General features: G+C 55.7%; 1 protein-coding gene across 3 annotated transcripts in view; it reads left to right on the forward strand.

Moving 5' to 3' along the window:
- LOC123767856 (uncharacterized) overlaps positions 1-20,950 on the forward strand; it is a 96,094-nt gene extending 75,144 nt beyond the window's left edge. For all 3 annotated transcript variants that reach the window (XM_069310342.1, XM_069310343.1, XM_069310341.1), the window contains 3 exons: positions 2,102-2,318; positions 17,473-17,645; positions 19,922-20,950. In XM_069310342.1, coding sequence (XP_069166443.1) covers positions 2,102-2,318; positions 17,473-17,645; positions 19,922-20,050 — 519 coding nt within the window. In that variant the 3' untranslated portion in view covers positions 20,051-20,950. The remainder of the gene's footprint in view (positions 1-2,101; positions 2,319-17,472; positions 17,646-19,921) is intronic.
- Positions 20,951-22,001: the final 1,051 nt, after the last annotated feature.

Below are 22,001 nucleotides of genomic sequence, written 5' to 3' on the forward strand. Positions count from 1 at the left end.
CCAGGAGAGGTAAGATGTGACCCTCCCCAGCCTGGAGGGTCAGAGCTTAAGGTCAGGTCAACATGGGAGAGACCTGCAGGTCAGCGACGAGGCATCATAAAGCAGGGGTCGCATCACTAAAGTCACGAGGTAACCTGTACAGCATATCCGTCAGGGTCCTGTCAAGCCACACATTAAGGTACATATTGGCACCCATAAACTGAGGCGCATATTACCTGCACAGGTGAGTAAATTACAAGTCTGGTGCAGTTAAGGTACAGGTAAGGCTGAGGACAGACACAAGGATCAGCTACATTGTAAAATCATTTTGCGTTTGTAATATTAAATATATTTGTAATTTGTTGCTGTCCCCCCCCCCCCTGTTGTTGTTACTGTGTTTGCAAGGTATGCTAATGAGTACTCCTTGTGAAGGCTTCTATATATATATATATACATATATATATATATATATATATATATATATATATATATATATATATATATATATATATATATATATATATATATATATATATATATATATATATATATGCAAACAAGCCTGAATGGTCCCCAGGACTATATACAACTGAAAACTCACACCCCAGAAGTGACTCGAACCCATACTCCCACAACTGGTATGTACAGGGACGCCTTAATCCGCTTGACCTTGTCCGGTCGTGATGGTCAAGCGGATTAAGGCGTCCCTGTACATACCAGTTGTGGGAGTATGGGTTCGAGTCACTTCTGGGGTGTGAGTTTTTAGTTATATATATATATATATATATAAACTCCTAGCTGTGTCTAGAGGTTCCAGCAGCAGCTACTCACTCCCGCCCTTCCATCTGTCGAGTAGTTAAAGTAATGACATTCACATATTTGGCTGAGGCATTACTGTAACGAATAGGTTTGTTTGAAATTGATGCTGTGTGTTGAAGCCAAGTACAGGAATGAGTAAGGTTACACACACACACACACACGTGTGTGTGTGCCGGGGGGGGGGGGGGGAAGAGAGGGTGGAGAGGGTGGGGGGTACAGGGGGTTACAGGAAGGGGGGGGAGGGGTTGTCTCCGCTAACACCCGCTCACTAACACGGGGTACAGGGGGTTACAGGAAGGGGGGAACGGGTTGTCTCCGCTAACACCCGCTCACTAACACATTGTTAAGAGCAACACGGGGTGGTGGTGTGCGTTAGGGCGGCCCGCGTGGGCCCAGCCGCGCGTCAAACAAACCTTCGTGTAACTTGTCAAGAGAATGACAAGTAATGATGGCTGTGTGTTGACTCAACTGGTCTTTTACAACAACAACATCAGTAATGCACCCTTGCAACCTCATGCCTTCTGCTACTCTGCAATGGACTTTGCATCACTTAAGCAGGAGAGGATTGCTTGCAACATGCAAGGAAACTAACTATAATATTATGAAAGCCTCCAGTAAGCCAAGAATGGATAAAATAAATGATTGCTCCTTCTTGAACCTAAGTATCCTACACACAAGGAAGCCACAGCACCGTGATCTAGACGTGCTGGTCAGCACATCTCCTTAATGTACACATATATAAACACAGTTTGTGTTGAGAGGAGTTTATATTGCCTGAGGGTCAACCTTCCTATACCTTATAACCGAGGTTTACCCTCGATTATGAAATAAATAAAAGAATACGAGAAAATTAAATTCTCCATACCTCCCCTTAGTGACCAGGAGAGACCTAGAAAAAAAAATGTCGTTTCTCTCTCTCTCTCTCTCTCTCTCTCTCTCTCTCTCTCTCTCTCTCTCTCTCTCTCTCTCTCTCTCTCTCTCTCTGTCTCTCTCTCTCTCTCTCTCTCTCTCTCTTTGTCTCTCTCTCTCTGTCTCTCGCAGGTGTTGCGTGAGGACGGGTGCCTGGGTAACATTACCTGTGCTGGCAAGGGACGCCAGAACACAGTCACCAGCACAATATGTACTGAGTCACCCACAAGTGATAGCTAGCATAGTAATCCGTCACCTAGTACATGGAAGGGCACCTATCATAATGCAGAACAATCACCATCACCACAATCCTCCCCATCACCACCACCACCATCACCACAATCCTCATACTACTATACTAATAATAACATTACTTTATCTGTCGCGCGCACAGGTGCCGACGTCGCGGACGTGCGCAGACGCGTACATAGAGCCTCACTGGTGCGCATGCTTGAGCTGGGAGCGTGTGAGCGTGGAGGATGAGCGTGTGCAGCGTGCAGCCCTTGCTCTGGTGCACTACATCAACACCTACACGGCGCCTCACCGCTCACTCTGCCACGAGCTCACCATACACAAGGTTACCTGGGCCGGCAAGCTGCTTCCCACTAAAGGTATGTGTCTGCTCCTTTCACACGGGTCTGCTGTGGGGCTTCTGTCAGCTCCCTTCACACGTGTCTGCTGTGGGGCTTCTGTCAGCTCCCTTCACACGTGTCTGCTGTGGGGCTTCTGTCAGCTCCCTTCACACGTGTCTGCTGTGGGGCTTCTGTCAGCTCCCTTCACACGTGTCTGCTGTGGGGCTTCTGTCAGCTCCCTTCACACGTGTCTGCTGTGGGGGTTCTGTCAGCTCCCTTCACACGGGTCTGCTGGGGGGCCCCCGGGCTGTCACTCCACACACCTGCCCCCCGGGTTCTGTCACTCCACACACCTGCTCCCCCGGGCTCTGTCACTCCACACACCTGCTCCCCCGGGCTCTGTCACTCCACACACCTGCTCCCCCGGGCTCTGTCACTCCACACACCTGCTCCCCCGGGCTCTGTCACTCCACACACCTGCCCCTGGGCTCTGTCACTCCACACACCTGCCCCCCGGGCTCTGTCACTCCACATACCTGCCCCCGGGCTCTGTCATTCTACACACCTACCCCCGGGCTCTGTCACTCCACACACCTGCCCCCCGGGCTCTGTCACTCACCACACCTGCCCCCGGTCTCTATCACCCCACACACCTGCCCCCGGGCTCTGTCCCTCTACGCACCTGGTCTAAACTCTATTTCCCAACGCCTGAACGGCTGGCAGGCGAGTATATATCACTAATGTAAGTTATGAGGACCAGATGGATGGACTGACGGTGTAAGTGAAATGTTCAGGGCGGACGCCGTAGAGTTTTATTTTGAGAATTTTCAAAGTGCTATTAAAACTCTGATATTATTTATTATTAATATTTTCTTCATTGACCCGGTTGGACAATTCATGTCTGGAAAAGTTAATAATGAATATATATAAAAATTTTGTTCAAAATTCATACCTTGAGAGTTCTGATTTTATTTATTGTATTTCCATTATTTATATACTGTATTTATTGTAGTAGGATGATGTTATAATGACGGGTGTCTCGAACCCGTGACTCATCTGTCCCAGATACCCGTGACTCACCCAAGTAGTACCCGTGACTCACCCAAGTAGTACCCGTGACTCACCCAAGTAGTACCCGTGACTCACCCAAGTAGTACCCGTGACTCACCCAAGTAGTACCCGTGACTCACCCAAGTAGTACCCGTGACTCACCCAAGTAGTACCCGTGACTCACCCAAGTAGTACCCGTGACTCACCGCAGCAGTACCCGTGACTCACCCTAGCAGTACCCGTGACTCACCGCAGCAGTACCCGTGACTCATCGCAGCAGTACCCATGACTCACCCCAGCAGTACCCATGACTCACCCAAGTAGTACCCATGACTCACCCCAGCAGTACCCATGACTCACCCAAGTAGTACCCGTGACTCACCCAAGTAGTACCCGTGACTCACCCAAGTAGTACCCGTGACTCACCCAAGTAGTACCCGTGACTCACCGCAGCAGTACCCGTGACTCACCCTAGCAGTACCCGTGACTCACCGCAGCAGTACCCGTGACTCACCGCAGCAGTACCCGTGACTCACCGCAGCAGTACCCATGACTCACCCCAGCAGTACCCGTGACTCACCCAAGTAGTACCCGTGACTCACCCAAGTAGTACCCGTGACTCACCCAAGTAGTACCCGTGAGTCACCGCAGCAGTACCCGTGACTCACCGCAGCAGTACCCGTGACTCACCGCAGCAGTACCCATGACTCACCCCAGCAGTACCCATGACTCACCCCAGCAGTACCCATGACTCACCCCAGCAGTACCCGTGACTCAACCAAGTAGTACCCGTGACTCACCCCAGCAGTACCCGTGACTCACCCTAGCAGTACCCGTGACTCACCGCAGCAGTACCCGTGACTTACCGCAGCAGTACCCGTGAGTCACCGCAGCAGTACCCGTGACTCACCGCAGCAGTACCCGTGACTCACCCCTGCAGTACCCGTGACTCATCCCAGCAGTACCCGTGACTCACCCCAGCAGTACTCGTGACTCACAGTACCCGTGACTCACCAGTACCCGTGACTCACCCCAGCAGTACCGTGACTCACAGTACCCGTGACTCACCGCAGCAGTACCCATGACTCACCCCAGCAGTACCAGTGACTCACCCCACCATTACCCGTAACTTACCGCAGCAGTACCCGTGACTCACCTCAGCAGTACCAGTGACTCACCCCAGCAGTACCCGTGACTCACCCAAGTAGTACCCGTGACTCACCGCAGCAGTACCCGTGACTCACCCCACCAGTACCCGTGACTCACCCCACCAGTACCCGTGACTCACCGCAGCAGTACCGTGACTCACCAGTACCCGTGACTCACCAGTACCCGTGACTCACCAGTACCCGTGACTCACCAGTACCCGTGACTCACCAGTACCCGTGACGCACCAGTACCCGTGACTCACCAGTACCCGTGACTCACCAGTACCCGTGACTCACCGCAGCAGTACCCGTGACTCACCAGTACCCGTGACTCACCGCAGCAGTACCCGTGACTCACCGCAGCAGTACCCGTGACTCACCAGTACCCGTGACTCACTGCACCAGTACCCGTGACTCACCAGTACCCTTGACTCACCAGTACCGGTGACTCAGCAGTACCCGTGACTCAGCAGTACCCGTGACTCAGCAGTACCCGTGACTCACCAGTACCCGTGACTCACCAGTACCCGTGACGCACCAGTACCCGTGACGCACCAGTACCCGTGACGCACCAGTACCCGTGACTCACCAGTACCCGTGACTCACCAGTACCCGTGACTCACCAGTACCCGTGACTCACCAGTACCCGTGACGCACCAGTACCCGTGACTCACCAGTACCCGTGACGCACCAGTACCCGTGACGCACCAGTACCCGTCACTCACCAGTACCCGTGACTCACCAGTACCCGTGACTCAGCTGTACCCGTGACTCACCAGTACCCGTGATTCACCAGTACCCGTCACTCACCAGTACCCGTGACTCACCAGTACCCGTGACTTACCAGTGCCCGTGACTCACCAGTACCCGTGACTTACCAGTGCCCGTGACTCACCAGTACCCGTGACTCACGGCACCAGTACCCGTGACGCACCAGTACCCGTGACTCACCAGTACCCGTGACGCACCAGTACCCGTGACGCACCAGTACCCGTCACTCACCAGTACCCGTGACTCACCAGTACCCGTGACTTACCAGTGCCCGTGACTCACCAGTACCCGTGACTCACGGCAGCAGTACCCGTGACTCACCAGTACCCGTGACTCACCAGTACCCGTGACTCACCAGTACCCGTGACTCACCAGTACCCGTGACTCACCAGTACTCGTGACTCACTGCACCAGTACCCGTGACTCAGCAGTACCCGTGACTCACCAGTACCCGTGACTCAGCAGTACCCGTGACTCACCAGTACCCGTGACTCAGCAGTACCCGTGACTCACCAGTACCCGTGACTCACCAGTACCCGTGACTCACCAGTACCCGTGACTCACCAGTACCCGTGACGCACCAGTACCCGTGACGCACCAGTACCCGTCACTCACCAGTACCCGTGACTTACCAGTGCCCGTGACTCACCAGTACCCGTGACTCACGGCAGCAGTACCCGTGACTCACCAGTACCCGTGACTCACCAGTACCCGTGACTCACCAGTACCCGTGTCTCACCAGTACCCGTGACTCACCAGTACCCGTGACTCACTGCACCAGTACCCGTGACTCAGCAGTACCCGTGACTCACCAGTACCCGTGACTCAGCAGTACCCGTGACGCACCAGTACCCGTGACTCAGCAGTACCCGTGACGCACCAGTACCCGTGACTCACCAGTACCCGTGACTCACCAGTACCCGTGACTCACCAGTACCCGTGACGCACCAGTACCCGTGACGCACCAGTACCCGTGACTCAGCAGTACCCGTGACGCACCAGTACCCGTGACTCACCAGTACCCGTGACTCACCAGTACCCATGACTCACCAGTACCCGTGACTCAGCAGTACCCGTGACTCAGCAGTACCCGTGACTCAGCAGTACCCGTGACTCACCAGTACCCGTGACTCACCAGTACCCGTGACTCACCAGTACCCGTGACTCACCAGTACCCATGACTCACCAGTACCCATGACTCAGCAGTACCCGTGACTCAGCTGTACCCGTGACTCACCAGTACCCGTGATTCACCAGTACCCGTGACTCACCAGTACCCGTGACTCACCAGTACCCGTGACTCACCAGTACCGGTGACTCAGCAGTACCCGTGACTCACCAGTCCCCGTGACTCAAGGCACCAGTACCCGTGACTCACCAGTACCCGTGACTCACCAGTACCCGCCACTCACCAGTACCCGTGACTCAGCAGTACCCGTGACTCACGGCACCAGTACCCGTGACTCACGGCACCAGTACCCGTGACTCACCAGTACCCGTCACTCACCAGTACCCGTGACTCACCAGTACCCGCCACTCACCAGTACCGGTGACTCACCCCAGCAGTACCCATGACTCACCCAAGTAGTACCCATGACTCACCCCAGCAGTACCCATGACTCACCCAAGTAGTACCCGTGACTCACCCAAGTAGTACCCGTGACTCACCCAAGTAGTACCCGTGACTCACCCAAGTAGTACCCGTGACTCACCGCAGCAGTACCCGTGACTCACCCTAGCAGTACCCGTGACTCACCGCAGCAGTACCCGTGACTCACCGCAGCAGTACCCGTGACTCACCGCAGCAGTACCCATGACTCACCCCAGCAGTACCCGTGACTCACCCAAGTAGTACCCGTGACTCACCCAAGTAGTACCCGTGACTCACCCAAGTAGTACCCGTGAGTCACCGCAGCAGTACCCGTGACTCACCGCAGCAGTACCCGTGACTCACCGCAGCAGTACCCATGACTCACCCCAGCAGTACCCGTGACTCAACCAAGTAGTACCCGTGACTCACCCCAGCAGTACCCGTGACTCACCCTAGCAGTACCCGTGACTCACCGCAGCAGTACCCGTGACTTACCGCAGCAGTACCCGTGAGTCACCGCAGCAGTACCCGTGACTCACCGCAGCAGTACCCGTGACTCACCCCTGCAGTACCCGTGACTCATCCCAGCAGTACCCGTGACTCACCCCAGCAGTACTCGTGACTCACAGTACCCGTGACTCACCAGTACCCGTGACTCACCCCAGCAGTACCGTGACTCACAGTACCCGTGACTCACCGCAGCAGTACCCATGACTCACCCCAGCAGTACCAGTGACTCACCCCACCATTACCCGTAACTTACCGCAGCAGTACCCGTGACTCACCTCAGCAGTACCAGTGACTCACCCCAGCAGTACCCGTGACTCACCCAAGTAGTACCCGTGACTCACCGCAGCAGTACCCGTGACTCACCCCACCAGTACCCGTGACTCACCCCACCAGTACCCGTGACTCACCGCAGCAGTACCGTGACTCACCAGTACCCGTGACTCACCAGTACCCGTGACTCACCAGTACCCGTGACTCACCAGTACCCGTGACTCACCAGTACCCGTGACGCACCAGTACCCGTGACTCACCAGTACCCGTGACTCACCAGTACCCGTGACTCACCGCAGCAGTACCCGTGACTCACCAGTACCCGTGACTCACCGCAGCAGTACCCGTGACTCACCAGTACCCGTGACTCACTGCACCAGTACCCGTGACTCACCAGTACCCTTGACTCACCAGTACCGGTGACTCAGCAGTACCCGTGACTCAGCAGTACCCGTGACTCAGCAGTACCCGTGACTCACCAGTACCCGTGACTCACCAGTACCCGTGACGCACCAGTACCCGTGACGCACCAGTACCCGTGACGCACCAGTACCCGTGACTCACCAGTACCCGTGACTCACCAGTACCCGTGACTCACCAGTACCCGTGACTCACCAGTACCCGTGACGCACCAGTACCCGTGACTCACCAGTACCCGTGACGCACCAGTACCCGTGACGCACCAGTACCCGTCACTCACCAGTACCCGTGACTCACCAGTACCCGTGACTTACCAGTGCCCGTGACTCACCAGTACCCGTGACTCACGGCAGCAGTACCCGTGACTCACCAGTACCCGTGACTCACCAGTACCCGTGACTCACCAGTACCCGTGACTCACCAGTACTCGTGACTCACTGCACCAGTACCCGTGACTCAGCAGTACCCGTGACTCACCAGTACCCGTGACTCAGCAGTACCCGTGACTCACCAGTACCCGTGACTCAGCAGTACCCGTGACTCACCAGTACCCGTGACTCACCAGTACCCGTGACTCACCAGTACCCGTGACTCACCAGTACCCGTGACGCACCAGTACCCGTGACGCACCAGTACCCGTCACTCACCAGTACCCGTGACTTACCAGTGCCCGTGACTCACCAGTACCCGTGACTCACGGCAGCAGTACCCGTGACTCACCAGTACCCGTGACTCACCAGTACCCGTGACTCACCAGTACCCGTGTCTCACCAGTACCCGTGACTCACCAGTACCCGTGACTCACTGCACCAGTACCCGTGACTCAGCAGTACCCGTGACTCACCAGTACCCGTGACTCAGCAGTACCCGTGACGCACCAGTACCCGTGACTCAGCAGTACCCGTGACGCACCAGTACCCGTGACTCACCAGTACCCGTGACTCACCAGTACCCGTGACTCACCAGTACCCGTGACGCACCAGTACCCGTGACGCACCAGTACCCGTGACTCAGCAGTACCCGTGACGCACCAGTACCCGTGACTCACCAGTACCCGTGACTCACCAGTACCCATGACTCACCAGTACCCGTGACTCAGCAGTACCCGTGACTCAGCAGTACCCGTGACTCAGCAGTACCCGTGACTCACCAGTACCCGTGACTCACCAGTACCCGTGACTCACCAGTACCCGTGACTCACCAGTACCCATGACTCACCAGTACCCATGACTCAGCAGTACCCGTGACTCAGCTGTACCCGTGACTCACCAGTACCCGTGATTCACCAGTACCCGTCACTCACCAGTACCCGTGACTCACCAGTACCCGTGACTTACCAGTGCCCGTGACTCACCAGTACCCGTGACTCACCAGTCCCCGTGACTCAAGGCACCAGTACCCGTGACTCACCAGTACCCGTGACTCACCAGTACCCGCCACTCACCAGTACCCGTGACTCAGCAGTACCCGTGACTCACGGCACCAGTACCCGTGACTCACGGCACCAGTACCCGTGACTCACCAGTACCCGTCACTCACCAGTACCCGTGACTCACCAGTACCCGCCACTCACCAGTACCGGTGACTCAGCAGTACCCGTGACTCAGCAGTACCCGTGACTCACCTGTACCCGTGACTCAGCAGTACCCGTGACTCACCAGTACCCGTGACTCAGCAGTACCCGTGACTCAGCAGTACCCGTGACTCACCAGTACCCTTGACTCACCAGTACCCGTGACTCACCAGTACCCGTGACTCACGGCAGCAGTACCCGTGACTCACCAGTACCCGTGACTCACCAGTACCCGTCACTCACCAGTACCCGTGACTTACCAGTGCCCGTGACTCACCAGTACCCGTGACTCACCAGTACCCGTGACTCACCAGTACCCGTGACTCACGGCACCAGTACCCGTGACTCACCAGTACCCGTGACTCACGGCACCAGTACCCGTGACTCACCAGTACCCGTGACTCACCAGTACCCGTGACTCACCAGTACCCGTGACTCACCAGTACCCGTGACTCACCAGTACCCGTGACTCGCCAGTACCGGTGACTCAGCAGTACCCGTGACTCACCAGTACCCGTGACTCAGCAGTACCCGTGACTCACCAGTACCCGTGACTCAGCAGTACCCGTGACTCACCAGTACCCGTGACTCACCAGTACCCGTGACTCACCAGTACCCGTGACTCACCAGTACCCGTGACGCACCAGTACCCGTGACGCACCAGTACCCGTCACTCACCAGTACCCGTGACTTACCAGTGCCCGTGACTCACCAGTACCCGTGACTCACGGCAGCAGTACCCGTGACTCACCAGTACCCGTGACTCACCAGTACCCGTGACTCACCAGTACCCGTGTCTCACCAGTACCCGTGACTCACCAGTACCCGTGACTCACTGCACCAGTACCCGTGACTCAGCAGTACCCGTGACTCACCAGTACCCGTGACTCAGCAGTACCCGTGACGCACCAGTACCCGTGACTCAGCAGTACCCGTGACGCACCAGTACCCGTGACTCACCAGTACCCGTGACTCACCAGTACCCGTGACTCACCAGTACCCGTGACGCACCAGTACCCGTGACGCACCAGTACCCGTGACTCAGCAGTACCCGTGACGCACCAGTACCCGTGACTCACCAGTACCCGTGACTCACCAGTACCCATGACTCACCAGTACCCGTGACTCAGCAGTACCCGTGACTCAGCAGTACCCGTGACTCAGCAGTACCCGTGACTCACCAGTACCCGTGACTCACCAGTACCCGTGACTCACCAGTACCCGTGACTCACCAGTACCCATGACTCACCAGTACCCATGACTCAGCAGTACCCGTGACTCAGCTGTACCCGTGACTCACCAGTACCCGTGATTCACCAGTACCCGTGACTCACCAGTACCCGTGACTCACCAGTACCCGTGACTCACCAGTACCGGTGACTCAGCAGTACCCGTGACTCACCAGTCCCCGTGACTCACGGCACCAGTACCCGTGACTCACCAGTACCCGTGACTCACCAGTACCCGCCACTCACCAGTACCCGTGACTCAGCAGTACCCGTGACTCACGGCACCAGTACCCGTGACTCACGGCACCAGTACCCGTGACTCACCAGTACCCGTCACTCACCAGTACCCGTGACTCACCAGTACCCGCCACTCACCAGTACCGGTGACTCAGCAGTACCCGTGACTCAGCAGTACCCGTGACTCACCAGTACCCGTGACTCAGCAGTACCCGTGACTCACCAGTACCCGTGACTCAGCAGTACCCGTGACTCAGCAGTACCCGTGACTCACCAGTACCCTTGACTCACCAGTACCCGTGACTCACCAGTACCCGTGACTCACGGCAGCAGTACCCGTGACTCACCAGTACCCGTGACTCACCAGTACCCGTCACTCACCAGTACCCGTGACTTACCAGTGCCCGTGACTCACCAGTACCCGTGACTCACCAGTACCCGTGACTCACCAGTACCCGTGACTCACGGCACCAGTACCCGTGACTCACCAGTACCCGTGACTCACGGCACCAGTACCCGTGACTCACCAGTACCCGTGACTCACCAGTACCCGTGACTCACCAGTACCCGTGACTCACCAGTACCCGTGACTCACCAGTACCCGTGACTCACCAGTACCCGTGACTCACCAGTACCCGTGACTCGCCAGTACCGGTGACTCAGCAGTACCCGTGACTCACCAGTACCCGTGACTCAGCAGTACCCGTGACTCACCAGTACCCGTGACTCAGCAGTACCCGTGACTCACCAGTACCCGTGACTCACCAGTACCCGTGACTCACCAGTACCCGTGACTCACCAGTACCCGTGACGCACCAGTACCCGTGACGCACCAGTACCCGTCACTCACCAGTACCCGTGACTTACCAGTGCCCGTGACTCACCAGTACCCGTGACTCACGGCAGCAGTACCCGTGACTCACCAGTACCCGTGACTCACCAGTACCCGTGACTCACCAGTACCCGTGTCTCACCAGTACCCGTGACTCACCAGTACCCGTGACTCACTGCACCAGTACCCGTGACTCAGCAGTACCCGTGACTCACCAGTACCCGTGACTCAGCAGTACCCGTGACGCACCAGTACCCGTGACTCAGCAGTACCCGTGACGCACCAGTACCCGTGACTCACCAGTACCCGTGACTCACCAGTACCCGTGACTCACCAGTACCCGTGACGCACCAGTACCCGTGACGCACCAGTACCCGTGACTCAGCAGTACCCGTGACGCACCAGTACCCGTGACTCACCAGTACCCGTGACTCACCAGTACCCATGACTCACCAGAACCCGTGACTCAGCAGTACCCGTGACTCAGCAGTACCCGTGACTCAGCAGTACCCGTGACTCACCAGTACCCGTGACTCACCAGTACCCGTGACTCACCAGTACCCGTGACTCACCAGTACCCATGACTCACCAGTACCCATGACTCAGCAGTACCCGTGACTCAGCTGTACCCGTGACTCACCAGTACCCGTGATTCACCAGTACCCGTGACTCACCAGTACCCGTGACTCACCAGTACCCGTGACTCACCAGTACCGGTGACTCAGCAGTACCCGTGACTCACCAGTCCCCGTGACTCACGGCACCAGTACCCGTGACTCACCAGTACCCGTGACTCACCAGTACCCGCCACTCACCAGTACCCGTGACTCAGCAGTACCCGTGACTCACGGCACCAGTACCCGTGACTCACGGCACCAGTACCCGTGACTCACCAGTACCCGTCACTCACCAGTACCCGTGACTCACCAGTACCCGCCACTCACCAGTACCGGTGACTCAGCAGTACCCGTGACTCAGCAGTACCCGTGACTCACCAGTACCCGTGACTCACCAGTACCCGTGACTCAGCAGTACCCGTGACTCAGCAGTACCCGTGACTCAGCAGTACCCGTGACTCAGCAGTACCCGTGACTCACCAGTACCCTTGACTCACCAGTACCCGTGACTCACCAGTACCCGTGACTCACGGCAGCAGTACCCGTGACTCACCAGTACCCGTGACTCACCAGTACCCGTCACTCACCAGTACCCGTGACTTACCAGTGCCCGTGACTCACCAGTACCCGTGACTCACCAGTACCCGTGACTCACCAGTACCCGTGACTCACGGCACCAGTACCCGTGACTCACCAGTACCCGTGACTCACGGCACCAGTACCCGTGACTCACCAGTACCCGTGACTCACCAGTACCCGTGACTCACCAGTACCCGTGACTCACCAGTACCCGTGACTCACCAGTACCCGTGACTCACCAGTACCCGTGACTCGCCAGTACCGGTGACTCAGCAGTACCCGTGACTCACCAGTACCCGTGACTCAGCAGTACCCGTGACTCAGCAGTACCCGTGACTCACCAGTACCCGTGACTCAGCAGTACCCGTGACTCACCAGTACCCGTGACTCACGGCACCAGTACCCGTGACTCACCAGTACCCGTGACTCACCAGTACCCGTGACGCACCTGTACCCGTGACTCACCAGTACCCGTGACTCACCAGTACCCGTGACTCACCAGTACCCGTGACTCACCAGTACCCGTGACTCACCAGTACCCGTGACTCGCCAGTACCGGTGACTCAGCAGTACCCGTGACTCACCAGTACCCGTGACTCAGCAGTCCCCGTGACTCACCAGTACCCGTGACTCACCAGTACCCGTGACGCACCAGTACCCGTGACTCACCAGTACCCGTGACTCAGCAGTACCCGTGACTCACCAGTACCCGTGACTCACCAGTACCCGTGACTCAGCAGTACCCGTGACTCACCAGTACCCGTGACTCAGCAGTACCCGTGACTCACCAGTACCCGTGACTCACGGCACCAGTACCCGTGACTCACCAGTACCCGTGACTCACCAGTACCCGTGACGCACCTGTACCCGTGACTCACCAGTACCCGTGACTCACCAGTACCCGTGACTCACCAGTACCCGTGACTCACCAGTACCCGTGACTCGCCAGTACCGGTGACTCAGCAGTACCCGTGACTCAGCAGTCCCCGTGACTCACCAGTACCCGTGACTCACCAGTACCCGTGACGCACCAGTACCCGTGACTCACCAGTACCCGTGACTCAGCAGTACCCGTGACTCACCAGTACCCGTGACTCACCAGTACCCGTGACTCACCAGTACCCGTGACTCACCAGTACCCGTGACTCAGCAGTACCCGTGACTCACCAGTACCCGTGACTCACCAGTACCCGTGACTCACCAGTACCCGTGACTCACCAGTACCCGTGACGCACCAGTACCCGTGACTCACCAGTACCCGTGACTCAGCAGTACCCGTGACTCACCAGTACCCGTGACTCACCAGTACCCGTGACTCACCAGTACCCGTGACTCAGCAGTACCCGTGACTCACCAGTACCCGTGACTCAGCAGTACCCGTGACTCACCAGTACCCGTGACTCACCAGTACCCGTGACTCACCAGTACCCGTGACTCACCAGTACCCGTGACGCACCAGTACCCGTGACGCACCAGTACCCGTCACTCACCAGTACCCGTCACTCACCAGTACCCGTGACTTACCAGTGCCCGTGACTCACCAGTACCCGTGACTCACGGCAGCAGTACCCGTGACTCACCAGTACCCGTGACTCACCAGTACCCGTGACTCACCAGTACCCGTGTCTCACCAGTACCCGTGACTCACCAGTACCCGTGACTCACTGCACCAGTACCCGTGACTCAGCAGTACCCGTGACTCACCAGTACCCGTGACTCACCAGTACCCGTGACTCAGCAGTACCCGTGACGCACCAGTACCCGTGACTCAGCAGTACCCGTGACGCACCAGTACCCGTGACTCACCAGTACCCGTGACTCACCAGTACCCGTGACTCACCAGTACCCGTGACGCACCAGTACCCGTGACGCACCAGTACCCGTGACTCAGCAGTACCCGTGACGCACCAGTACCCGTGACTCACCAGTACCCGTGACTCACCAGTACCCGTGACTTACCAGTGCCCGTGACTCACCAGTATCCGTGACTCACGGCAGCAGTACCCGTGACTCACCAGTACCCGTGACTCACCAGTACCCGTGACTCACCAGTACCCGTGTCTCACCAGTACCCGTGACTTACCAGTGCCCGTGACTCACCAGTACCCGTGACTCACGGCAGCAGTACCCGTGACTCACCAGTACCCGTGACTCACCAGTACCCGTGACTCACCAGTACCCGTGACTCACCAGTACCCGTGACTCACCAGTACCCATGACTTACCAGTGCCCGTGACTCACCAGTACCCGTGACTCACGGCAGCAGTACCCGTGACTCACCAGTACCCGTGACTCACCAGTACCCGTGACTCACCAGTACCCGTGACTCACCAGTACCCGTGACTCAGCAGTACCCGTGACGCACCAGTACCCGTGACTCAGCAGTACCCGTGACGCACCAGTACCCGTGACTCACCAGTACCCGTGACTCACCAGTACCCGTGACTCACCAGTACCCGTGACGCACCAGTACCCGTGACGCACCAGTACCCGTGACTCAGCAGTACCCGTGACGCACCAGTACCCGTGACTCACCAGTACCCGTGACTCACCAGTACCCATGACTCACCAGTACCCGTGACTCAGCAGTACCCGTGACTCAGCAGTACCCGTGACTCAGCAGTAGCCGTGACTCAGCAGTACCCGTGACTCAGCAGTACCCGTGACTCACCAGTACCCGTGACTCACCAGTACCCGTGACTCACCAGTACCCATGACTCACCAGTACCCATGACTCAGCAGTACCCGTGACTCAGCTGTACCCGTGACTCACCAGTACCCGTGACTCACCAGTACCCGTGACTCACCAGTACCCGTGACTCACCAGTACCCGTGACTCACCAGTACCGGTGACTCAGCAGTACCCGTGACTCACCAGTCCCCGTGACTCACGGCACCAGTACCCGTGACTCACCAGTACCCGTGACTCACCAGTACCCGCCACTCACCAGTACCCGTGACTCAGCAGTACCCGTGACTCACGGCACCAGTACCCGTGACTCACCAGTACCCGTCACTCACCAGTACCCGTGACTCACCAGTACCCGCCACTCACCAGTACCGGTGACTCATCAGTACCCGTGACTCAGCAGTACCCGTGACTCACCAGTACCCGTGACTCACCAGTACCCGTGACTCACCAGTACCCGTGACTCACCAGTACCCGTGACTCAGCAGTACCCGTGACTCAGCAGTACCCGTGACTCACCAGTACCCTTGACTCACCAGTACCCGTGACTCACCAGTACCCGTGACTCACGGCAGCAGTACCCGTGACTCACCAGTACCCGTGACTCACCAGTACCCGTCACTCACCAGTACCCGTGACTTACCAGTGCCCGTGACTCACCAGTACCCGTGACTCACCAGTACCCGTGACTCAGCAGTACCCGTGACTCACGGCACCAGTACCCGTGACTCACCAGTACCCGTGACTCACGACACCAGTACCCGTGACTCACCAGTACCCGTGACTCACCAGTACCCGTGACTCACCAGTACCCGTGACTCACCAGTACCCGTGACTCACCAGTACCCGTGACGCACCTGTACCCGTGACTCACCAGTACCCGTGACTCACGGCACCAGTACCCGTGACTCACCAGTACCCGTGACTCACCAGTACCCGTGACTCACCAGTACCCGTGACTCACCAGTACCCGTGACTCACCAGTACCCGTGACTCGCCAGTACCCGTGACTCGCCAGTACCGGTGACTCAGCAGTACCCGTGACTCACCAGTACCCGTGACTCAGCAGTCCCCGTGACTCACCAGTACCCGTGACTCACCAGTACCCGTGACGCACCAGTACCCGTGACTCAGCAGTACCCGTGACTCAGCAGTACCCGTGACTCACCAGTACCCGTGACTCACCAGTACCCGTGACTCACCAGTACCCGTGACTCACCAGTACCCGTGACTCACCAGTACCCGTGACTCACCAGTACCCGTGACTCACCAGTACCCGTGACTCACCAGTACCCGTGACGCACCAGTACCCGTGACTCACCAGTACCCGTGACTCAGCAGTACCCGTGACTCACCAGTACCCGTGACTCAGCAGTACCCGTGACTCACCAGTACCCGTGACTCACCAGTACCCGTGACTCACCAGTACCCGTGACTCAGCAGTACCCGTGACTCACCAGTACCCGTGACTCACCAGTACCCGTGACTCAGCAGTACCCGTGACTCACCAGTACCCGTGACTCAGCAGTACCCGTGACTCACCAGTACCCGTGACTCACCAGTACCCGTGACTCACCAGTACCCGTGACTCACCAGTACCCGTGACTCACCAGTACCCGTGACTCACCAGTACCCGTGACTCAGCAGTACCCGTGACTCACCAGTACCCGTCTACAGGACTGCTGGCTTACAAGAAGAACGCGGACACGGACGGGTTCGTGCCGGACCTGACGGACGAGACAGCGGTGAGCGAGGTGGTGTACCAGGTGCACCTACACACCGCCCCGGGACACGCCCACTACGAGGCCTCCCTCGCCTACAACATCAGACTCGACACCTTCTCCCTCAAGGTCAGTGCTCGCCACGGCTTTACCGCCTCCCGGGTCCGTGTTCGAGCCCCGAGGGTACGAGTCCTTGGGGAAACTCCCCCTTTTGTCACTCGGTAGAAAGGTGAGGTGTGTATGTGGTGGGGGATAATATTGGGGATATTTAAGTAGGAGGATGGTGAGAGTCATGGTGTGTGGTGAGGAGGATGGTGACAGTCATGGTGTGTGGTGAGGAGGATGGTGACAGTCATGGTGTGTGGTGAGGTGGATGGTGACAGTCATGGTGTGTGGTGAGGAGGAGGATGGTGACAGTCATGGTGTGTGGTGAGGAGGATGGTGACAGTCATGGTGTGTGGTGAGGAGGATAGTGACAGTCATGGTGTGTGGTGAGGAGGATGGTGACAGTCATGGTGTGTGGTGAGGTGGATGGTGACAGTCATGGTGTGTGGTGAGGAGGATGGTGACAGTCATGGTGTGTGGTGAGGAGGATGGTGACAGTCATGGTGTGTGGTGAGGAGGAGGATGGTGACAGTCATGGTGTGTGGTTAGGAGGATGGTGACAGTCATGGTGTGTGGTGAGGAGGATGGTGACAGTCATGGTGTGTGGTGAGGAGGATGGTGACAGTCATGGTGTGTGGTGAGGAGGATGGTGACAGTCATGGTGTGTGGTGTGGAGGATAGTGACAGTCATGGTGTGTGGTGAGGAGGATGGTGACAGTCATGGTGTGTGGTGTGGAGGATAGTGACAGTCGTGGTGTGTGGTGAGGAGGATAGTGACAGTCATGGTGTGTGGTGTGGAGGATAGTGACAGTCGTGGTGTGTGGTGAGGAGGATAGTGACAGTCATGGTGTGTGGTGTGGAGGATAGTGACAGTCGTGGTGTGTGGTGAGGAGGATAGTGACAGTCATAGTGTGTGGTGTGGAGGATAGTGACAGTCGTGGTGTGTGGTGAGGAGGATAGTGACAGTCATGGTGTGTGGTGTGGAGGATAGTGACAGTCGTGGTGTGTGGTGAGGAGGATAGTGACAGTCATGGTGTGTGGTGTGGAGGATAGTGACAGTCGTGGTGTGTGGTGAGGAGGATAGTGACAGTCATGGTGTGTGGTGTGGAGGATAGTGACAGTCGTGGTGTGTGGTGAGGAGGATAGTGACAGTCATGGTGTGTGGTGTGGAGGATAGTGACAGTCGTGGTGTGTGGTGAGGAGGATGGTGACAGTCATGGTGTGTGGTGAGGAGGATGGTGACAGTCATGGTGTGTGGTGAGGAGGATGGTGACAGTCATGGTGTGTGGTGAGGAGGATGGTGACAGTCATGGTGTGTGGTGAGGAGGATAGTGACAGTCATGGTGTGTGGTGTGGAGGATGGTGACAGTCATGGTGTGTGGTGAGGAGGATAGTGACAGTCATGGTGTGTGGTGTGGAGGATAGTGACAGTCATGGTGTGTGGTGTGGAGGATAGTGACAGTCATGGTGTGTGGTGAGGAGGATGGTGACAGTCATGGTGTGTGGTGTGGAGGATAGTGACAGTCATGGTGTGTGGTGAGGAGGATGGTGACAGTCATGGTGTGTGGTGAGGAGGATGGTGACAGTCATGGTGTGTGGTGAGGAGGATGGTGACAGTCATGGTGTGTGGTGAGGTGGATAGTGACAGTCATGGTGTGTGGTGTGGAGGATGGTGACAGTCATGGTGTGTGGTGTGGAGGTTGGTGACAGTCATGGTGTGTGGTGAGGAGGATAGTGACAGACATAGTGTGTGGTGAGGAGGATAGTGACAGTCATGGTGTGTGGTGAGGAGGATAGTGACAGACATGGTGTGTGGTGAGGAGGATAGTGACAGACATGGTGTGTGGTGAGGAGGATAGTGACAGTCATGGTGTGTGGTGAGGAGGATAGTGACAGACATAGTTACTGTACATAATATTTCTCACTTGTCGCCAAACTCCCGGAACAAAATAATAATATTTAGTGTTGTTTGCTTTTTAATACAATACAATTTAATTACATATATTCCATTAATATCTTTACATACAATATTTATCTGATAATAAATTAGATAAAAATATAAATATAAATACTGATAATAAATCAGTATTTATCTGATGATAAATCATTAGTGAATTAGTTGATTATATTAGGCTTCCTAAAACGCTCTTTACAGAGTTCTATACTCTGTATCCATAATTATGTATCCATAATTATGTATCCATAACTATGTATCCATAACTATGTATCCATAACTATGTATCCATAACTGGAGTGATGGGTGGTGTGTAGAGACTAACTGGGGCGCCGTGTGGTTGCAGATAGAGGACGTGAGCCGGACCAACAGGTACTACGACCAGCCCCACTGTATCTACAACACCTACGAGCAGCTGCGCAAGTTCTGCTACTGCAGGGAGCCGCCTCCCGCCCCGCCCCACGACAAGAGCTGAGGGGGCCGCCCCCAGCAGCGCCACCTGGAGGGGTAGACGGTGGTAGGGGGGTCTGGGGCAGGGGGTCAACCCCCTTAGGCTGCTACACCTACTTCTGCAGGGGTTGGGATGAGGGGGGGGGGTTACTGGGGGTACGTATCTCGACCCCAGCTGACCCCAGCTGGGGGAGGAACACCAGTGTTCACTATTGTTCTCCTAGAACTGAGACGTTATAGAACAATGGTCGATATGTTCTTCATGAACGCGAGTTGTTATGCACTAAGCATGTGACAAGCAGTCACGTTGGTAAGATAACTTGACAGGTGTCACCTGTGACACTGAATGGTCAGTAGACCGCGTCACCAGGAGCACCTGTGACGCGTGACATGTCATGGTTAAGGTGGTGACGCCGTGTGTGACCCGCGGGGGAGGGGGGGGGGGGGACAGTTTTTCTTAAGTAAATACTTAACCGTACTGTCTGTACATATATTTTGTATAGTGTAATTATATACTTGTGTTTACACACACACACACATATATATATATATATATATATATATATATATATATATATATATATATATATATATATATATATATATATATATATGTGTGTGTGTGTGTGTGTGTGTGTGTGTGTGTGTGTGTGTGTGTGTGTGTGTGTGTGTGTGTGTGTGTGTGTGTATTCACCTAGTTATAATCACCTAGTTGTGCTTGCGGGGGTTGAGCTTTGGCTCTTTGGTCCCGCCTCTCAACTGTCAATCAACTGGTGTAGAGATTTTTAAGCCTATTAGGCTCAGGAATCTGAGCCAAATAGGCCTGAATCTGCGTGTGTGTGTGTGTGTGTGTGTGTGTGTGTGTGTGTGTGTGTGTGTGTGTGTGTGTGTGTGTGTGTGTGTGTGTATGTGTGTATACGTGTGTGTGTGTGTGTGTGTGTAAAAGTGTATCATACTCACCTTACAGCATTAAACAACCACACACACACACACACACACACACACACACACACACACACACACACACACACACACACACACACACACACACAGATGATGTACTTAAGAAGAGATGAAGTACTTAATGAAACAGAGAGAAAGATCTAGGAGTTGATATCACACCAAACCTGTCTCCTGAAGCCCACATAAAGAGAATAACGTCTGCGGCATATGCGAGGCTGGCTAACATCAGAACGGCGTTCAGGAACCTGTGTAAGGAATCATTCAGAATCTTGTACACCACATATGTAAGACCAATCCTGGAGTATGCGGCCCCAGCATGGAGCCCGTACCTTGTCAAGCACAAGACGAAGCTGGAAAAAGTCCAAAGTTATGCTACTAGACTAGTCCAAGAACTAAGAGGCATGAGTTATGAGGAAAGGCTGCGGGAAATGCACCTTACGACACTAGAAGACAGAAGAGTAAGGGGGGACATGATCACAACCTACAAAATCCTCAGGGGAATTGACCGGGTAAACAAGGATGAACTATTCAACACTGGAGGGACGCGAACCAGGGGACACAGGTGGAAGCTGAGTACCCACATGAGCCACAGAGACGTTAGAAGGAACTTTTTCAGTGTCAGAGTAGTTAGTAAATGGAATGCATTAGGCAGTGATGTGGTGGAGGCTGACTCCATACACAGTTTCAAGTGTAGATATGATAGAGCCCAGTAGGCTCAGGAATCTGCACACCAGTTGACTGACAGTTGAGAGGCGGGACCAAAGAGCCAGAGCTCAACCCCCGCAAGCACAACTAGGTGAGTACAAGTAGGTGAGTACACACACACACAATGCTGAGCCCCTCCCTCAAAAAAAAAAAAATCACGGATGAGAAAGAAAAAAAACAGCCTTTAAGATTTTTGCAAACTGTATTTTTGTATGAGCGTGTTTGTATTATCGGCGGCCAGGAGGTGGTGGCGGGTGGCAGCAACCCGAGGCATTACCGTTAACGCAGTAGTCCGAGTCTTTTGCAGT

The sequence above is a fragment of the Procambarus clarkii genome, chromosome 67 (genome assembly GCF_040958095.1).
Source record: "Procambarus clarkii isolate CNS0578487 chromosome 67, FALCON_Pclarkii_2.0, whole genome shotgun sequence".
NCBI lineage: Eukaryota > Metazoa > Arthropoda > Malacostraca > Decapoda > Cambaridae > Procambarus > Procambarus clarkii.